The 23672-nt window shown below is 38.5% G+C and overlaps 1 protein-coding gene across 1 annotated transcript in view; it reads right to left on the bottom strand.

Annotated features, from left to right (window-relative positions):
- The window catches only part of UPP2 (uridine phosphorylase 2), a 32633-nt gene extending 23899 nt beyond the window's left edge, over nucleotides 1–8734 (bottom strand). Inside the window, 3 exon segments of the mRNA XM_063076264.1 lie at nucleotides 2749–2847; nucleotides 2849–2867; nucleotides 8664–8734. Coding sequence (XP_062932334.1) covers nucleotides 2749–2847; nucleotides 2849–2867; nucleotides 8664–8725 — 180 coding nt within the window. The 5' untranslated portion in view covers nucleotides 8726–8734.
- Nucleotides 8735–23672: the final 14938 nt, after the last annotated feature.

Here is a 23672-nt window from a genome sequence, read left to right as displayed (position 1 = left end):
CACACACACACACACATACTCTTTTGCCTCCTATCTGTCAAAATGGCCCAAACAGTAGATTTGCTCTCTGGTGGGACAAAACAGATTCTAAGCAGAGCATGTCTTTCTATCCAAAAGAGAATCTACTGAAGGTTGCACACAGGTGGATGGTGAGTTCAGAAAGTTGGATAGTGGTTGTGAGTGTGAGAACAAGTGCTGGGGAAAATCCAGTCAGGTAAAGAGATGAAAGCCAAGCCCAGGCAGCCCTGGGATTGAAACAGAGATGAGACAACTCTGTGTGTGTGTGTGTGTGTGTGTGTGTGTGTGATCCCAATGATTTCCCAGAAACAGAGTACCAAAATGTACTTTTTTTTTTGTTTTCGAATAGAGGAAGAGCCTTTACGTTTTTCATCAGAGAAATCTATGTTTTAATCTGAGCTTTTTCATTTACCAACTGTGTTGTGCCTGTTACAGATAAATATATGTTATACATGTGTTATAACACTATGTATATGTTTGAGCCTCAGTTTCCTCATCTGTAAAATGGAGATAGTAACTAACTTGGTTGCTGTGGGAACTGCATGACATACCATTCGCATATGCCATACAGTTTGATATACAGAAAGCTCTCCATAAATGGTAGAGGGGAGACAGATACCTAGATATGTAGATAATAGATCACTTGTTGTCTCAAATACATATCCTAAATCTTTTTAATCTATTAACTAGATGTGTTAGTTTATTAATTATGATGAGTCTTCTGGTTAATCAGAGTCACCCCTAGATAAGGGTCCTGGGAAAATTATTGTGAAGCATGAACCTCAAACCTAATGTTTGAATTCAGGTAAAATTTGGTTAACGAGTATCAGTGATGCCTTGATCAATGATGCTTGGAGCATAAACATCAGAATCAGCAGGAAGAGAAGTTACATTGAGAAGATGAAGCAAAAGATAGAGGGAGGCCACACAAAAGCAAGGGGCAGCAGTCTGGAGGGGCACGGGGAAGGGCAGGTCCTCTTGCTGCCAAGGAAATCTGCCCACACACTCACACTGTGCTCTCTAGGACTGGGAGGGGGAAGGAGGCAACTTGGCACCTACTGATAAAGAACGCCATGGATCTGTTCCTTCTCTTTTTTCCTTCTTCCTTTTCTTCCTTCTCCTCCCCCTCACCTTTCCCTTTCTCCTCCTTTATCTTCATCTCCTACTTTTCATCCTTTTCTTTCTTCACACTCCTCTTCACCCACTGGTAAGTGAAAGGGCTAAAATTAAATAATTATGGACTATTCTGAGTTGCTGTGACTCAGAGAGTCCACCTAGCACAGTGACAAGAACCCTGGAAATTGGACTTGGAAGAACTTGGTCCAAGTCCCAGCTCTGCCCCTCGATGATGTAACTTAACCCCTTCTGACCTCTTTGAACTCAAATTTCTTTTCTTAAGTAGGAGGTTAGTATCTGCTTAACCCGCCTAAAAGAGCTAACATGAAGATTTAGCAAGATGTGGATGTGAGTTCTTTTATTCTTTGTGCTTGTAATTGCTAAAGAAATGAAAAAGTCAGATGAAAACTGTGGTTCTCCACTTGTGGGACTGTAAATAGATATAGGCCTTTTGGAAAATAAAAGTTCATTACCTTTGACCATTTTTGTGTGTAGTTTTACAGAAATTGACCTAAATATAAGAAAGCCTTAGGTAAAAAAATGTCCATTTGAGTCCTGTTTATAATGGAAAATGCTTCATTATAGAAGTCAATAATAGTCTATGTAATGTGTGGCACGGACACTTGACCTCCATGAACAATGTGTTTCAAAGAAAATTTATAATGTGGGGAAATGTTAATGACAAAGTAAGTGAAAAAATGCAGGATGAAAAGTTATATAATTACACCTATTTTAAAATCTATTCATTAAAAAGATTGCAAGAACAGAAAATGGGTTAATGTTTAGGTGTTAGGATTATGAAGTGTGTTTTAAAAATCGTTGTTCTTTTTTATATTTTCCCAACTTTATTATTATTATTATTTTAGACCAGTAAGGGGATCACAACCTTCGGCACGGCGTTGTCCACACCATGCTCAGCCAGTGGGCGCACCGGCCATCCCGATATAGGATCCGAACCTGCGGCCTCGGCAGTACGAGCGCCGCACTCTCCTGAGTGAGCCATGGGGCCAGTCCTATTTTTGTAACTTTAAATAATGAACACTAACTGCTTTTATAATTAAAAAAGATTAAAAAAAAAATACAGAAGTACAATTTTCTGGCAATATTCCACAAACAATTTTCTCATGAAATATTTCTTATGAAAAAACAAAAGGCTTAATAATATGAAATATTAGATAATTGTTATTTTCAAGAAATGGAATAAGTAGCACCATTTGTTTTGTTGAGTTATTTTATAATTTAATAAAATGAGAATTAGTAGGCTTCAGTTATAAATGTAGATGTTAAGTACCGAACTGAATCTGTTACAACATAACAAATTCTGAACACCTAGCAATATTGCCAATAAAATTGTATTTATCTCCGGGGACCAGAACAGCCAAATAATCATGTATGCATTAGATTTAGTTTGGGAACCTTTATAACTTGTTGGGGTGAAATCGGTTGCTCGTGATGAATGCATTTTAAATTATTTCAGAGAATGAGTGTGGCTTTTGTTCCTATTGGAACCACTAACATTTCTCTAGCCAAAGATGTAAAGTTTATTTGAGGAGAGTAAGAAGGAAAATTAGCTAAGGAAATAATCATTTTTCCTGAAGTTAGAAATATTTTTACCTTTACATCTCCAAATATTGCTGGTAGGTTGTGTGTTTTTGTTCCTAAATCCAAGCGTTAGAGAATGTCTTCATTCATAGAATCCAGGTAAGGATTTTTTAACATGAACCAATCTTTTTCTAGAAAAAAACACACACAAAGAGGGTGAAAAGAAATTTGAAGAGAAAGCACATGAAACAGAAAGGGTATCAGTCTACACCTATGATTACCACTAGCACAAGTACTATACACGAACCTTCCATTAGGGTTAAATGATTTGTTGAGAAGCAATACGATATGATAATGACCATAATAATGGCTAACATTGGCTGTGTACTTACTATGCACCAGGCATAGTACCAAGTATGAAAATTGCACAATGGCATGAAAACTGTAAAATAAATACACCAACTCATTTAATTCCATACTCACTTTATTAGATAAATAATATTAATAATCTGATTTACAAATGAAGAAGCTGAGGTTTACAGAAGTTGAGAAACTTGTGCAAGATTATACAACCAGTAGATTACCAAACAGTCATTTCTACATTTCTATTTCATTCTGTCTGACCTAGTGGTCATCTTTTTTTTTTGCATGGGAGGCTGTGTGATATAAGCTACTGGGTTCTGGAGTTAAATTGCCTGGGTTTCAGTACCAGTTCGACCATATATATACTAATTGTGCAACCTCGAGTAAGTTATTTTATCTTTGTTGTTTAGTATCCTCATCTTTAAAATGGGTATAGTGGAAATAATAACTGCTTTGCGAGTTTGTTGTGAAGCCTGAATGAGATAACGTTCGCAACGCACCTGATGTGCAGCGAACATAGACTAGCTCTCATGATTACACCTCCCAACATTGGGAATCTGAAAAGTAGCAGCTTTAGTGAGACCAACCAGAAAAAGTAGAGTGTGGCAAAGAATGCTATGTGTTCATCAAACCTCAATTCTTTTTCCTCCTGGGCACATTGCTAGACGTATTTCTAGTTTCCCTTGCAGTAAGGTGAGGTCTTGTGAATGAGTTCTGGCCAATGGAATGTGGGTGGAAGTGACTTGTCTATTTCTAGGCCTGGCTCTGGTGGAAGGCCCTAGGTTTCAGAATGGCTGTGTGGAGGAGACATCCCTCTTTACCCAAACACCTGTCATGGACTGAGCAAGAAGCCACTGATATTTTAAACAGCATACTTGACCAATAAGAGGTTGTTATTTTGATCAGCATACTTGGAAATGGTCTTTTTCCCATTAGAAGATTTAAATAAGAAATAAATGTAGCAGGATGTTGGGGTAGAAGCAGAAAGATTAATAGGAACCTGGAGACACTAAATTTTGGTATAAGAGTCGAAGAAGGAATGAATGGGCACACAGGTATGGAAAAATAGGTCTTAGAGCTTATCAAGAAAAGGAATTTTCAAAAAAACAAAACATGAAGGAGAAGTGAGGCTAATGAACTTGGAGAAAGGGGGAGTGATAAAGCGAAAGATATAATTTCAGTAAATAGGCAAAACCATAAAAATATAAAACTATTGCAATAAGGTAAATGAAACCTAAAAACAGAAGGTAAGATAAGAAGCAAGACACCTGAATGCAGAAACTCTATTTGCCCTGCAGCATTCTTCTACCAGATGCCAGAAGAGAACGTGGGAGAGGGCTCCAAAGAACCAGTGGAAAGACAAGCCTGCCAAAAAGAAGAGACAACTACTGGAAGCTGTAAAGCCATTCTTGGTGTCAGCCCATCACCCCATTACCCAGCGTGATTCAGTGGCTGCCTGTTCACTCCCATTCATCCCAGCCCCCGCCTGGCGACACCATCCATTTTAGTGAGACTGGGGCTGCCAGGCCTCCTGCTCCCTCCCCTACCGCAGGACACTGCATCTTGCACAGGCAGCCAGCCTTAGGCTCCCATGGCAATTCATCCATATGCCCTGCAGAGGGGACCTTTCTTACTGCTCTCTCTACCTCTCTGAATGCTTCTTTGCCTCCTTCTCTACTTTCCACGGCATTTTGTATATGTCTGTGTCTGAATGTATGGGAGTATGTAATCTGTGAGTTCTGTCACAGATCAGGGCTTCTCAAAGTTTAGCGTGCATAAGAATCACCAGGACACTTCATCAGCTCCTCTTTCAGAAATTCCGACTCAGCAAGTTGGGGACGCGTGTATCAGAATTTGCATTTCTTTTCTTTTTTTTTTTTTTTTCCATGACCGGCGCTCAGCCAGGGAGTGCACCGGTCATCCTTATATAGGATCCGAACCCGCGGCGGCGGGAGTGTCGCCGCGCACGCTACCGAGTGCGCCACAGGCTCAGCCCAGAATTTGCATTTCTAACAAGCTCCTGGTTCAGTGCTGATGCTGATGGTCCACGGACCACACTTTGAGGAGCACTGCCACTGAGGACTCCACCAGCGGTGCTGAACACACCACCTCCTTTCCACCCCAGCGGCCACTGCCCCAGCCCTGGCCCCCACCACAGCAGTGCTAGCTAGACCACCAGTCCTTCTTCTCTCTTTTGGTAGTATACTGTGGAATGCCAGACAGTGAGCTGACTGCTGCTATAGGAATGACCTTAACTCAATCTAAGCCCTATTTATGAAGCATATTATCCACAGCCTCTGCTTATTTGGTAATAATAATATACCACTTTAATTATTAGTGATAACAAACTATCTACCTCACACCAGAGTGGGTCAAGATGTCTTTGCCAAGAACCATCTGGAACCTCTTTGCTCTTTGCTTCCCCCATTTCTCTCCACAGACCTTTCTCCCTACATGCCTCAAAACATCGTAACAAGCCTCACATCCTTATGTATCTCCACTGACTCTCAAGCTGGTTGTGTATTAAAATCATCACCGAGCTTTTAAAAAAACACTGTTGACCAGACCCCAATGAACTTAGACTCTCTGAAAGTACTTTTTTTGTATCTTCTCAGATGATCTGATGTGCAGCCAAAGTTGAGACCCCCTGCATTAGGCCTTGGTTCCTGAAACTTTCTTCCCCTGCCCTTCCATTTTTCACCTATCAAAATCCTACTCATTCTTCAAGGTCCAGTTGAACTCACCTCTTCCATGAAAGCCCTTCCAGGCATCTTTCCTCCTCGGTCAGTATTAATTTTTTCCCTTGCCATGCTCCTAAATCATTTGTTTCATGCTAATGCCAACAGATAGCATTTCACATTGTAATATACTTAATTATCTGTCTCCCAAGAAAGATTGTGAATTCCCTGATGCAAGCTGTCTCCCACATCCTTCTTTAATTCCGAAGTCTTAACAAATTATACTGCTGAATTAAATTTAACTGTTCAGAAAGTGAAAAAAATACTATTAATTCTCTCCTCGAAAACATTTAGAGTAACAGATTCTTAATTACTTTGCGGATCATACCTGGTTTTAAAAATAAAGTATCCCATAATGTTAGTACACTTTAGTGCTTCAGAACAAGCCTCCAAATCTCGAAGCAAAGGGACACCTCCCTTCTTCTCTTGTGAGAAGCAAGAGGACATTTGCCCATCACCCCTTGTTATACAAAGTGTGGTCAGTGAAACAGCAGCATCAGCATTGCCTGCAGAGGTTGTCTGAAATGCAAAATTGCAGGTTCCAACCTAGACCTACTGAATCAAAATCTTCATTTTAACAAACTTAGTGTGATTCACATGCATATTAAAATTTGAGAATCACTTCCACTTTCTCTTAAAATTCTATTACACTTTTTGTTTCACTCTCTCAAAACTACTTTCATTATCTGGCAATTTTCCTTTGGATTTTGAAATGAATCTGTGAATCACTACATTATAAAAGAGTCTCACTCATCTACCCTAATGATTCTAAATTCTAGCTAAATATCAGAATCTCCGGGAGATTTAAAGAGTTCTGTACCTGGGCCCCATCTCCAGAAGCTCTGATTCAGTGGGTCAAAGAGACTTGGGCCTTGATGTTTTTAAATTCTCTTATCTACTCTACCTTTCCTGTCTTGAAGAAGAAATTTTCAAACCAGCATAGCCATTAATTATATTCTCTTGTATGAATTGTAATAGTCCTATTAATTCATTAGGAAATATTTTTTAGTTTTCCTTGATGGTCTGTCCCAATGTCTTATGATCTCTTAGTGGGAAAATTTGGGGAGATGTCTGTAGAAGATTTTTGTCCCATTGGATTCATCAAGAAGCACTTTTACACCCCTGTTAGAATGGCTATTATCAAAAAGGCAGAAATTAACAAATGCTGGTGAGGATGTGGAGAAAAGGGAACCCTCCTACACTGTTGGGAATGTAAATTGGTACAGCCATTGTAGAAAACAGTTTGGAAGTTCCTCAGAGAACTAAAAATAGATCAACCTTATGCCCCAGCTATCTCACTACTGGGTATATACCCAAAGGAGATAAAGTCAATATATTAAAAAGATACCTGCATTCCTATATTTATTACAATACTATTCACAATAGCCAGGAGATGGAATCAACCTAAATGCCCATCAACAGATGAATGGATAAAAAACTGTGGTGTATATACACAATGGAATACTACTCAGCTATAAAAAGAAGTGATATCCTGTCATTGCAGCAACATGGATGGAACTGGAAACCATCATGTTAAGTGAAGTAAGTCAGGCACAGAAAGACAAATACCACATGATCTCATTCATATGTACAATCTTAAAAAAAAAAAGTAGTTCTCATAGAAGTAGAGTAGACTAATGGTTACCAGAGGGGAGAGGGGTCGTGGGGAGAAGTGGTGGGCACTATGCTATCTACCCCAAGCGAATCATTGTGTAGTATATGCATGTACTGAAACAACACACTGTACCAGACAAAAATGTTCAAGTAAGTGTTAAAACAACAAAAAATGTTTTTTGGAAAGAAGGACTTCTAAAATGATCACTCTATCAGTGACTGAAGAAATGGCTTGTTCAGGATTTCAAGCCAAATCCAATTCAATAGAATATGGCTATTGCAATATTTCACTCTTTCCAAAATATATAATTTTTACTAACTACACTTGCATGTACTGTTTCTTCCTCAAACTTTTTTTGCATTTTCTTTCCTTTCTCTAACACATGAGGTAAAGTCTTTTAACAAACCATGGCAAGTTACACAGCATGGTCAGTGTTAAATACTGGTAACCAGAGAAAAGTGCTGGCTGGGAAGAAGTCTTTCCATTTACCATTACCTTCATCTTCATAATTTTTCCTTTTCTTTCTCTCCTTGGCTTTAAGAAATGAATGTGGCAGGAAGCTACCTCTGTTTGGGATGGGTAAGTGGAGCATTTTCTGAAATGCTGACATGATAGAGTCTCTAAGCAAGACATTTCACACAACTCTGAGCAAATCAGAGGGAACACAAAAAAATTCCTTAAGCCTCATGAACAGTAATGCTCTATTATGTTCTGTTAACCTGAGGCAGGAGTTGAAGTTAAATTTGCAGACAGTTTCAGCAGACTTATGTCAATCCCCAAGATGAATACCATCCATGGTATTTTAGAAGAAAATTCTATGTAAAGTCCATCACAAAGCATATGAAATCACTCTGTAATGTGCTGCAATACAGTTAAATCTCCCTTAGGCACTTGGAGGCCCATTTAATTATTTCTTGGATACAGCCCATGGTCCTAGAATTAAAGGCTGAACTCCATAGTGAATTCTAGGCTGAACTTTGAATTTGTTCACTCCTGCAGGTTGGTTAAACTTTTGCATGTCTTTGTGACTTCTTTTGCCCCACTTTCTTAGATGAGCCAACCCCTCTCCCCAAGAACGAAGGAATGAAAATGTCATTGGGAAGAAAATTGGCATTGTTTCCATTTTGTTTTATATTATGAGCTGTATTGCAACTTCATAAGCTCTATACTTAAGAAATTTACATAACTATAGGCCCATCATCTCATTATTTAATATAAAATCTAAGGAACATCTGTCTGATCAAAACAAATCAAAAATCAAAATTACTCACCCAACATATGAATTACTGTCAGACCTCATGGATCCATTAGAAGTAGGTAAAATTGAAGCCATACTTGGTACTATGTGGACAGGCACTCTTAAGTTGGTGTCAGGAAAGAGAAATACTGTGGTTTGCTAATAAATTATAGATGTAATCGTAAGAGTTCAGCTCCAAGTTGGAATGATACCTTCCCTGAAAAATAACTACCACTGCCACAAAAACCCAAGAAAAATCAAAACCCACTAGTATAATAAAAATGGCATTCATGAAGAGAAAACAAACAAACAAAAATTCCATCTACAACCTAAGGAACCAACAAACACAGAAACCAAACAGTAAATCAGAAAGCAAGGAACAAAAGACACCTAAGACAACCAAACAACCAATAAAATGCTAGGAATATATCAACACCTTTCAATAACAACTCAATGTAAAAGGCTTAAATTCCCCAATCAAAAGACACAGACTGGCTGACTGGATTAAAAAGGAGGACCCAACTATATGCTGCCTACAAGAGACCCACCTCACCCATAAAGATTCACATAGACTAAGAGTGAAAGGATGGAAAAAGATTTACCATGCAAACAGAAAAGAAAAACGAGCTGGAGTAGCTATTCGTATATCTGACAAAATAGACTTTAAACTAAAAACCATAAAAAGAGACAATGAGGGATACTACTTAATGATAAAAGGACTGATCCATCAAGAAGACATAACAATCATAAATATGTACGCACCCAATGTTGGAGCAGCCAGATTTATAAAACAAACTCTATTAGACGTAAAGAAGGAAATAACAGGGGACCAGAACACCCCACTGTCAATATTGAACAGATCATCTAGGCAAAGAATCAGTAGAGAAACACAAGATCTAAACAATACTCTAGACCAATTGGACTTGGCAGATATCTACAAAACATTCCATCCAACAACCTCAGAATATTCATTCTTCTCATCAGCACATGGATCATTCTCCAGGATAGATCACATATTAGGTCACAAATCAAGTCTCAATAAATTCAAAAAAATTGGAATTATCCCATGTATTTTCTCAGACCACAATGGATTAAAACTAGAAATTAATAACAAATGAAACTCTGGAAACTATACAAACACATGGAAATTAAACAGCATTCTACTTAATGACATATGGGTCCAAGAAGAAATCAAGCAGGAAATCAAAAAATGTATTGAAACTAATGAAAATAATGATACATCATACCAAAACCTGTGGGATACTGCAAAAGCAGTATTAAGGGGGAAATTTATTGCAGTAAATGCTCACCTCAGAAGAATGGAAAGATGGCAAGTGAACAACCTAACACTTCACCTTAAAGAACTAGAAAAACAAGAACAATCCAAACCTAAAGTTAGCAGATGGAAAGAAATCATTAAGATCAGAGCAGAACTGAATGAAATTGAAAACCAAAAAACAATACAAAAGATCAATGAATCAAAAAGTTGGTTTTTTGAAAAGATAAATAAAATTGACAAAGCATTAGCATGGTTAACAAAAAAAAAAAGAAGAGAGAAGATTCAAATAACAAAAATTAGAAATGAAAAAGGCGATATTACAACTGATTCATCTGAAATACAAGGAATCATTCGAGACTACTATAAACAACTATACGCCAACAAATTTGAAAACCTGGAGGAAATGGATAAATTTCTGCACACACACAAGCTCCCAAAACTGAACCATGAAGAGGTAGAAAATTTGAACAGACCAATAACAATAAAGGAGATTGAAGCTGTTATCAGAAGGCTCCCAACAAAGAAAAGCCCAGGACCAGATGGAATCACAGCAGAATTTTACAAAACATTCAAAGAGGAATTGACACCGATTCTTTACAGACTATTCCAAAAGATTGAAACAGACGCAAATCTCCCAAACTCATTCTATGAAGCAAACATCATCCTGATACCAAAACCAGGTAAAGATATAACCCAAAAAGAAAACTACAGGCCAATATCCTTGATGAATATAGATGCAAAAATCCTCACTAAAATACTAGCAAACAGAATACAGCAACACATACGTAAAATTATTCACCATGATCAAGTGGGATTCATCCCAGGGATGCAAGGTTGGTTCAACATACGCAAATCAATAAATGTGATACACCATATTAATAAAATCAAACACAAGGACCATATGATCATCTCTATAGATGCTGAAAAAGCATTTGAAAAAATTCAGCACTCATTCATGACAAAGACCCTCTATAAGTTAGGTATAGAGGGAAAGTATCTCAACATAATTAAAGCCATATATGACAAACCCACTGCCAATATCATCCTGAATGGGGAAAAGCTGTAAGCTTTTCCTTTAAGAACAGGAACTAGACAAGGATGCCCACTCTCACCACTCCTAATCAACATAGTGTTGGAAGTACTAGCCAGAGCAATCAGAGAAGAGAAGGAAATAAAGGGCATCCAGATTGGAAAAGATGAAGTCAAACTGTCCCTGTTTGCAGATGACATGATTCTATATATCAAACAGCCTAAAACCTTTACAAAAAACCTCTTGGAATTGATAAATGATTTCAGCACAGTAGCAGGATACAAAATCAACACCCCAAAATCAGTATCATATCTTTTCTCCAATAGTGAACATGCAGAATGAGAAATTAAGAAAGCCTGCCCATTTACAATAGCCACCAAAAAAATAAAATACTTAGGAATTGAGTTAACTAAGGATGTGAAAAATCTCTATAACGAGAACTACAAACCACTGCTGAGAGAAATTAGAGAGGATACAAGAAGATGGAAAGATATTCCATGCTCTTGGATTGGAAGAATCAACATAGTGAAAATGTCCATACTACCCAAAGTGATATACAAATTCAATGCAATCCCCATCAAAATTCCAAAGACATTTTTCTCAGAAATGGAAAGAACTTTCCAGACATTTATATGGAATAATAAAAGACCACGCATAGCCAAAGCAATGCTGAGCAAAAAAAATAAAGCTGGAGGCATAACACTACCTGACTTTAAGCTATACTACAAAGCTATAATAACCAAAACAGTATGGTACTGGCATAAAAACAGACACACCAATCAATGGAATAGAATAGAGAATCCAGAAATCAACCCACACACTTACTGCCATCTGACCTTTGACAAAGGCACCAAGCCTATTCACTGGGGAAGGGACTGCCTCTTCAGCAAATGGTGCTGGGATAACTGGATATCCATATGCAGGAGAATGAAACTAGACCCATACCTCTCACCATATACTAAAGTCAACTCAAAATGTATTAAGGATTTAAATATACACCCTGAAACAATAAAACTTTTTAGAGAAAACATAGGAGAAACACTTCAGGAAATAGGACTGGACACAGACTTCATGAATATGACCCCAAAAGCACGGGCAACCAAAGGGAAAATAAACAAATGGGATTATATCAAACTAAAAAGCTTCTGCACAGCAAAAGAAACAATTAACAGAGTTAAAAGACAACCAACCGAGTGGGAGAAAATATTTGCAAAATATACATCTGACAAAGGATTAATATCCAGAATATATAAGGAACTCAAACAACTTTACAAGAAAAAAATAAGCAACCCAATTAAAAAATGGGCAAAAGAGCTAAGTAGGCATTTCTCTAAGGAAGATATACAAATGGCCAACAGACATATGAAAAAATGCTCAACATCACTCAGCATCTGGGAAATGCAAATCAAAACCACATTGAGATACCATCTAACCCCAGTTAGGATGGCTAAAATCCAAAAGACTCTGAACGATAAATGCTGGCGAGGTTGTGGAGAAAAAGGAACTCTCATACATTATTGGTGGGACTGCAAAATGGTGCAGCCTCTATGGAAAATGGTATGGAGGTTCCTCAAACAATTGCAGATAGATCTACCATACGACCCAGCCATCCCACTGCTGGGAATATACCCAGAGGAATGGAAATCATCAAGTCGAAGGTATACCTGTTCCCCAATGTTCATTGCAGCACTCTTTAGCCAAGGGTTGGAACCAGCCCAAATGTCCATCATCAGATGAGTGGATACGGAAAATGTGGTACATCTACACAATGGAATACTACTCAGCTATAAAAACGAATGAAATACTGCCATTTGCAACAACATGGATGAACCTTGAGAGAATTATATTAAGTGAAACGAGTCAGGCACAGAAAGAGAAATACCACATGTTCTCACTTATTGGTGGGAGCTAAAAATTAATATATAAATTCACACACACACACAAACACAAAAAAAACCGGGGGGTGGGGGGGAGAAGATATAACAACCACAATTACTTGAAGTTGATACGACAAGCAAACAGAAAAGACAGTGTTGGGGGGGAGGGAGGAGGGGGAGGAGGGAGGAGGGGGAGGAGGGAGGGAGGTTTTGGTGAGGGGCAACAATAATCAACCACAATGTATAGCGACAAAATAAAAGTTAAAAAAAAAAAATGATACCCTCACTTAAAATTTTTGTTTTCTTCCAAAATTGCTAATGGAACTTTTCCTTTAGCATTTTAAGCTCTCCTATCAGATAAGAAATATCCTCCCTGACGTGGCCTTTTATACTACAGTCCGGTTCTCAGAGCATCATTTCCCTAAAAAGGTAGGCTTCCTTTGGAGGAGTGGCTTCCTAGCTCTTTGACTAGGTTGGTTAGCTTGTTATTTATTTATTTATTCATTCATTCATTCATTTATTTATTTATTTTTAATTTTATTTTGTCGATATACATTGTGGTTGATTATTGTTGCCCCTTACCAAAACCTCCTTCTCCCCCCTGCCCCCCTACAATGTCCTTTCTGTTTGCTTGTCATATCAACTTCAAGTAATTGCTCACTCGGTCCCACGGCACGGCTCGGGCGCTCCCAGGAATCTTCTTTTATACCGGCCTGAAACCTCGAATCCTGAATAGGGCAGCTGGTCGCTGCAGCTAAGAAACAGTTCTTTTCCTGCTCCGCACTTCAAAGCTGTTGCCTGTAAACGAGGCAGCCTCTCCTGCCAAGGGCAAAGTGGCGGTCAGCCCCCACGACCGGCCACCAGCAGCGGTCCTCCCTTAAGAGACAGCAAGAGGAAGGTCCACAAGTTTCCCGGCCGCCTAAGGCCCAGTGGCCGCCTTTTCCACCTCAGCTACTCAGCGCCATCCGCCGCAGCCACCGCCATCTTAGGATCTCTGGTTAGCTTGTTAACTGTTGACAAGAGCACATCTGGCCTTGGCCCCAGCATGGGTCTGGTGTGGCACACAGACTTATTTGCTTTGAGACAACTGCGTGTGGATGCAAGTTCTCTTTTGGTTTTCATAACAACCCCACCAGGTTGTCTCAAGAACATGTCCAGTACATGTGAGAACTTTCAGCTCCCAAACATTTTATTTTCCCGTCCCCATCCTACCCCTTACCAGCTTGTTTTCATTCTTTGTGAGCACAAATAAGGAAAACATCCAAAGTCAGGACCTCAGAATTCCCTTTCATCTGAACTTCATCCATTCAAGTTCACACAGAAAGTCTGATAATTAAACAGAACTTGTACCCCAGAGCTTCTTCATTTAGTTAAGCCTTAGGCTGCCAATAAAATTCACTGAACCAGCTGTCTAGGGGTCAATCCAGGTAGAATAACAAAATATGGCCTAATATTTTCAGAAAATAGAGTCTTTTTTGCTGATGCTTCACACTTTTCATTTGGGGGAAGAAAAATCTAGAAGACATTAGAGGAACTTCATCCTGATCCTTTTTCCCCTCAGCTCCCATGGCAATCAGCTGAAGTTCTGTGCTGGTGAGCACTTCAAGAACATTAGTCTTATGGCTTTTAATCAAATCAGGGCCTGAAATGTTCATCAACACAGGCACTTCATAATGTGCATGGATTTCTCTTTAAGAATGTCCATAATATTCAAGAAGAATGCTCATATCCTACCTGGGGTCTTCATGCTAGAAGATACTCCTCTTCCCGGTGACAGTCATTCTTGGCAGACTCCTTAAATCCCGTGCTGGCCTCCATCCTGGCTAGCTAGGAAAGTTTGCAGAAAGGGAAGGAAAAAGGATAGGGAACTCTATGTGAAAGAACCAACGTAGCAGCCTAAATGGCTGTAGCAAGTAGCCCTTGCTACTGCCACCAACCAACTAGACATTTGTGATTCTACCCGAGATATCCATAAATCCTCAAGAAAATTTACCTCAGAAAAAGTAAGGACAACTATGAGGCAAAATAAGCCTGAACATGTGCTTTGCCTTTGAAACTTGGGACAGTAGTTCCTGTTTGTATTTTATAACAAGTATGTCTTATACCTCATGACCCACCACAGACTGGTCTCCCTGCTGCTCTTTCCAATAACCACTTGCAATTTTGAGACTCATCCTGCCACTTTGTCACCAGTTCACACTTTCATTCCATGCCACATCTCTCCATTTATTTCTAGAGTATCATGAAGAAGACCACCAAATTCCAATCTGGCATTTACCTCTGGCTCTGACTGGTGAAAGAGCTAGAAATGTGTTAGGTAATTAATTACTCCAGTGAATTAATTAGACTAATTAACATGTCTGTTTCCAGTGCAGATTCTGTCAGCCAGTAATCTCAATCACTAACAGTGTTAGGTAATGCCAGCTGAGATTTATGGATGTAACAACTCCTGTGTACAGTAAGGCAAATGGTCATCATTTGGGTGAAGTTTAGAACAGTCTTATAGAATCTATGGAAGTAGAGTATTAACTAATGTCTTTTGGGCAGTCTTAAATTATTCTCACCAGATTTCAATCTTTTCGAGACTCAATCCTACTCCTATGTTAGGTTGTTTCTCAACAATTTTTTTTTTTTTTTTTTTTTTTTTTTTTTTAATTGTATTACAAAAGGCCAGTCACCTGAATGGTCATGGGTTTCGTTTTTGGAAAGCACATGTGCGGGAGTTCACAAAGCAAACTCAGGCTCAGCAACTGGGTGCTTTGCAAACAAGAGCTGTGTGCTAGGCAGAGCCCCATGACACGCGATCAGGAGAGTCTGGCATCAGCTCCACCAAATCTACACTCCACAGTGTCTGGCCTGGGACAGAACACTTCTCTTCCCACTGGCTTCCTCCACAGTGCCAGCATTTTCATATTCTCACTCCCAGGACGGTTTTCTATCTGGCTCGATCTTGCCCTGGAACCTCTCATGTTGGAGAAAGAGATCAGAGTCCTGGTGTACAATGGGTAGCATTTAGATCTCTCCCCAGCCGGCATATTTTCTGGGGAATTTTACACATGGGAATTACCCACGTGGACTTAGAACCATATCACCCCCTAAAACATGTTCCTGTCACTCCCAGAGGGGAATAGCTAGGAATCTGGAGCTCCCAGAACCCTGCTCTAAGGGCCTGGGCATCTCCCACATGCCAGGCACTGTGCTAAATCCTGAGAAGACAGAGAATGAAATGGATGGTGTCAGCCCTGAAGGAAATGATACTCTGGTGAAGAAGAGAGATGAGTGGTAAAGAATATGACAGGCACTGCAAAAACTCAGAGGAGAGGCACCAAAGCCAGATTGGGGGATGCAAGAAGCTTCTGGATGGGGCTATTCTGTTTGTACTAGAACATCTCACATGGGGGCTTGGTAACTTTCAGTTTTTGAGATTTATGGTATTTTAAAGAATAAAGGCCAAAACAGTGTTCTACCAATTATAATATACTTTAATTGTTTACATTTAATGAATTGGCATCTTAAACCTTTTAATAATGAAGTTTAATTGTGCTATTTGCAAGACATTGCTAGGTTTATAAAAAAAAAAATCCTTAATTCATCACACTGTAAGTTTAATGGAACATAAGATTAAAGATGCCTTAATGCTCTCCTTTTCTAAAAAAATTATTTATTTATTTATTTGATTTTCATTGTACATGTTTGTAGGGTATAATTTATTGTTTCAATACATGAATATATTTTATAATGATCCAGTCGGAATAGTTAGCATATCTATTACCTAAACATTTATTGTTTCTTTGTGGTTATGGCATTCAAGATCTTCTTTTCTGACTATCTTAAAATAAGCAATACAATATTATGAGCTATTGTCAGCCTAGAGCACCAGAACTTATTCTTCCTATCTAACTGTAACTTAGTAACTCTGTACTGCTCTGCTAATCTTTCCCCGTCCCCCACAACTCCCTCTCTTTCCCTGCCTCAGGTAATCACTATTCTACTCTATATTTCTCTTTCTTTCCCTTTTTCTTTTTGTTAATTGACCCATGCTAATTGTATATATTTATGGAGTACAATATGATATTTGGGTACATTTATACTGTGTGCAATGATCATATCTCGGCACTTAGTATATCTGTCACCTCAAACATTTGTCACCTCTTTGTATTGGGAACATTCAACGTCCTCTTGACTAGCTACTCAAAGTTACACAATAATTTGCTGTTGACTGTAGTCCCTCCATATTACTAAAGAACAGTAGATCTTACTCTTCTTATCACTCTACAATTTTGTATCCACTGACCCCCTCACTTTCCTATCCCCTTCCCCTTCCCCTTACTAGTCTCTAGTAACCACTACCCCGCTCTCTACTGCTGTAAGATCAACTTTTTTAGCTTCCACGTATGAACGAGCACATGTGGTATTTCTCTCTACATGCCTGGCTTATTTCACTTAACATGATTTTTGCCAAGCTCATGCATGTTGCTGCAAATGGCAGAATTTCCTTCTTTTTTATGGCTGAACAGTATACCATTGTGTATATATCACATTTTCTTTATCCAGTCATCTGTTGGCAGACATTTAGGTTGGTTCCAACTCTTGGCTATTGTGAATAAAGCCTCAATAAACATGAGTGCAGGTATCCCTTCAACTTGATTTCCATTCCTTTGGATATGTACACAATGCATATATCTCAAGTAGTGAGATTGCTGGATTGGATAGTAGTTCTATCTGTAGTTGTCTGGGAAATCTCCATACTCTTTTCCATAATGGCTGTACTAATTTACATTCCCACCAACAATGTATAAGAGTTTCCCTTTCTTCACACCCTCACTAGCATTTGTTATTTTATGTCTATTTTATGTCTTTTTGCCATTCTAACTGGGGTGAGATGATATCTCATGGTGGTTTTGATTTACATTTCTCTGATGATTGGTGATGTTGAGCATTTTTTTCATTTACCTCTCGGCCATTTGAATGTCTTTTGAAAAATGTCTATTCAGCTCCTTTGGTCATTTTTTAATCAGATTATTTGTGTTTTTACTATTGAATTGTTTTAAATCTTTGTATATTCCAGACATCAATCCCTTGTCAGATGCCTAGTTTGCAAATATTTTCTCACATTCTTCAGGTTGTCTTTTCGTTCTGTTGATTGTTTACTTTGCTGTGCAGAACGTTTTTAGTTTGACATGATTCCATTTGTTTATTTTTGCTTTTGTTACCTGTGCTTCAGAAGTATTTTTCATAAAATCTTTGCCCAATCCTATGTCCTGAAGTGCTTCCTTTATATTTCCTTCTTGAAGTTTTATAGTTTTGGGTCTTATATTTAAGTCTTTAATCCAGTTTCAGTTGATTTTGGTATATGGTAAGAGATAGGGGTCTAGTTTCAATTTTCTGCATATGAACCTCCAATTTTCTCAGCACCATTTATTGAAGAAAATGTCATTTCCCAAATTTATATTCTTGGCTCCTTTGTTGAAAATCAGCTGGCTGTAAGTATGTGGATTTATTTCTGAATTCTGTATTCTGTTCCATTGGTCTGTGCATGTTTTTGTGCTAGTACCATGCTATCTTGATTACTATAGACTCATAGTATATTTTGAAGTCAGAAAGTGTTATACTCTCTGATTTGTTCTTTTTGCTTAAGATTGCTTTGGCTATTTAGGGTCTCTTGTTGTTCCATACAAAATTTTGAATTGTTTTTTTCTATTTCTGTGAAGTATGTCATTGATAGTTTGATGGAGATTGCATTGAATCTATAGATCGCTTTGGGTAGTATGGTCATTTTGACAATATTATTCTTCCAATCCATGAGCATGGGATGTCTTTCCATATTTTGTGTTCTTTAATTTCTTTAATCAGTGTTTTATAGTTTTCTTTGTGGAGATCTTTCACCTCCTTTGTTAAATTTATTCCTAGAAATTTTATTTATTTTTATTCCTATCATAAATGAGATAGCTTTCTTGATTTCTTTTTCTGCAAGTTCATTGTTGGTATATGCTACTGATTTTTGTATGTTAGTTTTTTATCCTGCAACTTTACTGAATCTCTTTATAAGCCAAGGAGTTTTTTGATAGAGTCTTTAGGTTTCTCTCTATATAAAATCATGTCATCTTCAAAAAGGGACAACTTGACATCCTCCTTTCCAATTTGGATGTCCTTTCTTTCTCTTGCCTCATGGTTCTGTCTAGGAGTTCTAGTACTATGTTGAATAGAAGTGGTGAGAGTGGGCATCCTTGTCTTGTTCTAGTTCTTACAGGGAAAGCTTTTAGCTTTTCCCCATTCAGTATAATGTTAGCTATGGGTTTGTCATATATATCCTTTATTATATTAAGATACTTTGCTTCTATATCTGATTTGTTGAGAGTCTTTATCATGAAACATGTTGAATTTTATCAAATGCTTTTTCTATGTCTACCAAAATGATCATATGGTTTTTATCTTTCATTCTGTTGATGTGATGTATTATATTTATTGATTTGCCTATGTGAAACCATCCTTGCATCCCTGGGATAAATTTCCCTTGATCACGGTCTAATCTTTCTGATGTGCTGTTGGGTTTGGTTTGTTAATATTTTATCAAGGATTTTTACATCTATGATCATTCAGGATATTGGCCGCTAGTTTTCTTTTTGTTGTTGTTGTGTCTTTGCCTGGTTTGGGTATCAGGGTAATACTGGCCTCATAGTATGAGTCTGGAAGAATTCAGTCCACTTTGGTTGTTTTTCAGTTGTTAAGAAGTATTGGTATTCGTTCTTTTCAAAATGTTTGGTAAACTTAGCAGTAAAGCCATCTGGTCCTGGGCTTTACTTTGTTGGGAGAGTTTTTATTGCTGATTCAATCTTGTTACTTGTTATTGGTCTATACAAGTTTTTTATTTCTTCTTGTTTCAGTCTTGGTAGGTCATTTGTGTCCAGGAATTTAACCATTTCCTCTAGGTTTTCAGATTTATTGGGATATTGTTGTTCATAATAGTCTCTGATGATCCTTTGTATTTTGGTGCTATCTGTTGTAACAGATCCATTTGCATCTCATATTTTATTTATTTGAGTCTTTTTTTCCCCTTAGTCTGGCTAATTGTCAATTTTATTATCTTTTCAGAGAACTATCTTTTTGTTTGATTGATCTTTTATGTTATATTTTAAGTCTTGACTTCATTTATTTCTGCTCTGATTTTTATTATTTCTTTTCTTCTATTTATTTTGGGTTTAGTTTGTTCTTGCTTTTCTAGTTCCTTGAGGTGCACTGTTAGACTGTTTATTTGAAATCTTTCTATTTTTTTGATGTAGGCATTTATTGCTATAAACTTTTCTCTTAATACTGCCTTGTCTGTCTCCCATAGGTTTTGCTATGTTATGTTTCTGTCTTCACTAGTTTCAAGAAATTTTTTGACTTTCTTTTTAATTTCATCTTTGACCCACTGGTCATTCAAGAGCATGAAGTTTAATTTCCATGTATTTGTGTAGTTTTGCAAGTCCCTCTTGTTATTGATTTTTAGTTTTATTCCATTATGGTCAGAAAAAATACTTGATATAATTTTGATTTCTTTGAACTTGTTAAGACTTATTGCCTAACATATGTGGTCAATCCTGGAGAATGTTTCGTGTGCTATTGAAATGAATGTGTATTCTGCAGCTGTTGGATGAAATGCTCTATATATGTCTGTTGAGTACATCTAGCCTATGGTGCCATTTAAACCCAATGTTTCCTTTTTGGTTTTCTGCCTCAATGATCTATCCAAAGCTGAGAGTGGAGTGTTAAAGTCTCCAGCTACTATTGTGTTGGTGTCTATCTCTCCCTTTAGATCTGACATTTGCTTTTATATCTGGGTGCTCTGGTGTTGGGTGTATATATATTTATACTTGTTATATACTTTTGCTTTATTGATTCCTTTGTCATTATATAATGCCTTTGTCTCTTCATACAGATTTTGATTTAAAGTCTGTTTTATCTGATACAAGTATAGGTACTCCTGCTAGCTTTTGTTTTCCATTTGCATGGAATATCTTTTTCCATTCCTTCACTTTTAGTCTATGTGTGTCTTTGTAGGTAAGGTGTGTTTCCTGGAGGCAGCATATGGATGGGTCATGTTATTTATTTATTTATTTTTTGTCCATTCAGCTAGTCTATGTCTTTTAATTGGGGGCATTTATTCCATTTACATTCAAGTTTATTACTGGTATGTGAGGTCTTACTCCTGTCATTTTGTTGACTGTTTTCCAATTGTTTTGTGAATTCTTTTTTTAAAAAAATTTTATTGAACCATAATTGATTACACATATTTGGGGGTTCAACATTGAGATATGTTGACCAGATCAATATTGTTACAAATTGTACTTATTCTTTATGGCCCTTGTCCAATTCTCCCCATCCTGCTCTACCTCCCTCCTCCCCCTTCTAATTACCCTAGATATTTTTTCTCTCTTTCTGAAAGAGTAATGGTTACTCTGTTGATTTGTTGCCTAGATGATCTGTCCAACACTGAGAGGTATGTTCAGGACCCCAAGTATTATTGTAGAGCAGATACTTCTTCTGTCACTCTGGAATGGGCTTTGTGGAGAGAGACATCCTTTTCTTTTCTTTGGTCTCTGATGGTGACTCTCCTTGTGTTAGTGCACTCCAGTGGCTGGCAGACCATCTGTGTGGTGGTTGTGGCATTTAGTCAACTTCATGGCAGCTATGGTTATTGTGGTGGCTGTGGTGGGCCACCCACATGGAGGTGATGTTTTTGGCATACTCCTTGGTGCTGGCAGTGTGCCTGGTTGTGGGAAGGGGGTCTGTTCCCTGGCTCTATGCCTCAGGTCCCTGGGCAGGCCCTAAGGCACTGGCAGTGTGCCTGAATGTGGGAGGGGTACCCAGTCCCCAGTTCTATTTCTCTGGACCCCAGGCATCCCCCGAGGTACTGGAGGTGTGCCTGGTTGTGGGAGGAGAGCTTGGTCCCCAGCTCCATTCCTCTGAACCCCAGGCAGCCCCTGAGGTGCTGGTGGTGTGCCTGGTTGTGGGAGGGGGTTCTGGTCCCCAGCTCAATGCCTCAGGTCCCTGGGTGGGCTCTGAGGTACTGGCAGTGTGCCAGGGCTGGAACTAATTTTTTGTCCTTTGCTTACTTCAAAAATGGGGGAATTTCCTGTGGGGACCAGCACTTAAGCCCTGTGGTTTAGCTAAATTACTGCTTTGCTGCTGATTCCCTAGAGAAGGCTTTTTGTACAGCTCAGGTTTAAGTGGTTGACTTTATAGTTAGTTGTGGCTCTCCAGAGAACCTGGTGCACCTGAGTTGTGTAGAAACTCTGATCTGAGCCTTAGTCTTTTCATCAAACTGCACCCCATGCAATTCTATATTCCTAACCAGTCTCCTCTGAGTGCTCTTTTGCTGACTGGGGGGAAGATCAGCTGTCCTTGCTGTGCCCCAGTGTTCCCTGGGTGTGCCTGTCTCCCCCAACATCTGTGCTGCAAACACTTCCCATAGGATGGGCCATGCACTGGTCCCTTGCAATGACTCACCGGCCTCTGAGTGGCTCCTTTTTTTTCAGTTGTTGTAGCTCCTTACTCCTGTGTGGTTCCATGGGAACCTAATTAGTGGTCTTGCTGGCCTGGTGGTCACCAAGGCCCTCTTCTCCCCTGCCACCTCCAAGCAACTCCATCCGAAGGGCACAGCTGCAGCTTTTGCTGGCTCCTGCTCTGAGCACTCAGCAGCTCGAGCCTTAAAGCAGCCATGGCACGAAATGGTCAGAGCAGTTTTTTCTTTCTCTCATCATGGCTTCTTCTGCCTTCATGAGCTCCGTAGGTCTCTCCTCCTCTCCCCCTGAGCTCCAGCAGCCCCAGTTTGGCTGTTGTTGCTTATTTATAGTTGTAAATTGGTTGATTGTGGGAGAGAGTGATGCTGGGGACTGTCTATTCTGCCATCTTGATGGAAACCCTGTTTTGTGTATTCTTTATTCCTTTCTTCCTCTTTTGTTTCTTCTTTTATTTCTTTTTTTAAATTTCTTTTTTATTTTTTATGGTGGCTGGTCAGTGTGGGGATCTGAACCCTTGACCTTGGTGTTATAACACCACACTCTAACCAACTGAGCTAACTGGCCTGTCTCTTCTTCTCTTATTGTTTATCCTTGCAGTTTGGTAGTTTTCTGTATTGACATAGTGTGATTCCTTTCTCTTTCTAATCTGTGTATCTACTGTACCTGTAAGTTTTATATTTTCAGGTGTTTTCATGACGGTTGCTATTGTTCTTTCTCCTCTAGATATAGGACTCTCCTAAGCTTTTCTCCTAAGCGTCTCTTCCAGATTTAGGACTCTCCTAAGCTGGTAGTAATGAATTCTCTTAGTTTTTGCTTGTCTGAGAAAGACTTTATTTCTCCTTCATTTCTGAAGAATAGCTTTGCTGGGTATAATATTCTTGGCTGGTCGTTTTTTGTTTCAGTACTTGACTATATCATTCCATTCTCTTGTGGCCTGTAGGGTTTCTGCTGAGAAGTCTGCTGTAAGTTTAATGGGGATTCGGTGATGATGTTTTTATCTTACTATTTTAATAATTCTCCCTTTAACTTTAATTTTGGATAGTTTGACTACAGTGTGTCTTGGAGAGGACCTATTTGGGTTGAGTTTATTTAGAGACCTTTGAGTTTCCTGGATTTGGATGTTCATATCTTTCCCAAGACTCGGAAATTTTTCAGCTATTATTTCATTAAGCATAATTTCAATAACATTTTTGTTTTCTTCTAGTTCTGCAATGCCTATAATTCAAATATTTCTTTGTTTAATAGTACCTCATAGATCTTGTAGGCTTTATTCATTCTCTTTTGTTCTTTTTTTTTTTAATCTTCCTGTGTTATTTCAAAACCGCTGTCTCCAAGATCAGAAATTCTTTCTTCT

Source organism: Cynocephalus volans, chromosome 1 (genome assembly GCF_027409185.1).
Source record: "Cynocephalus volans isolate mCynVol1 chromosome 1, mCynVol1.pri, whole genome shotgun sequence".
Lineage (NCBI taxonomy): Eukaryota > Metazoa > Chordata > Mammalia > Dermoptera > Cynocephalidae > Cynocephalus > Cynocephalus volans.
This window is presented reverse-complemented; position numbering and strand designations above follow the sequence as displayed.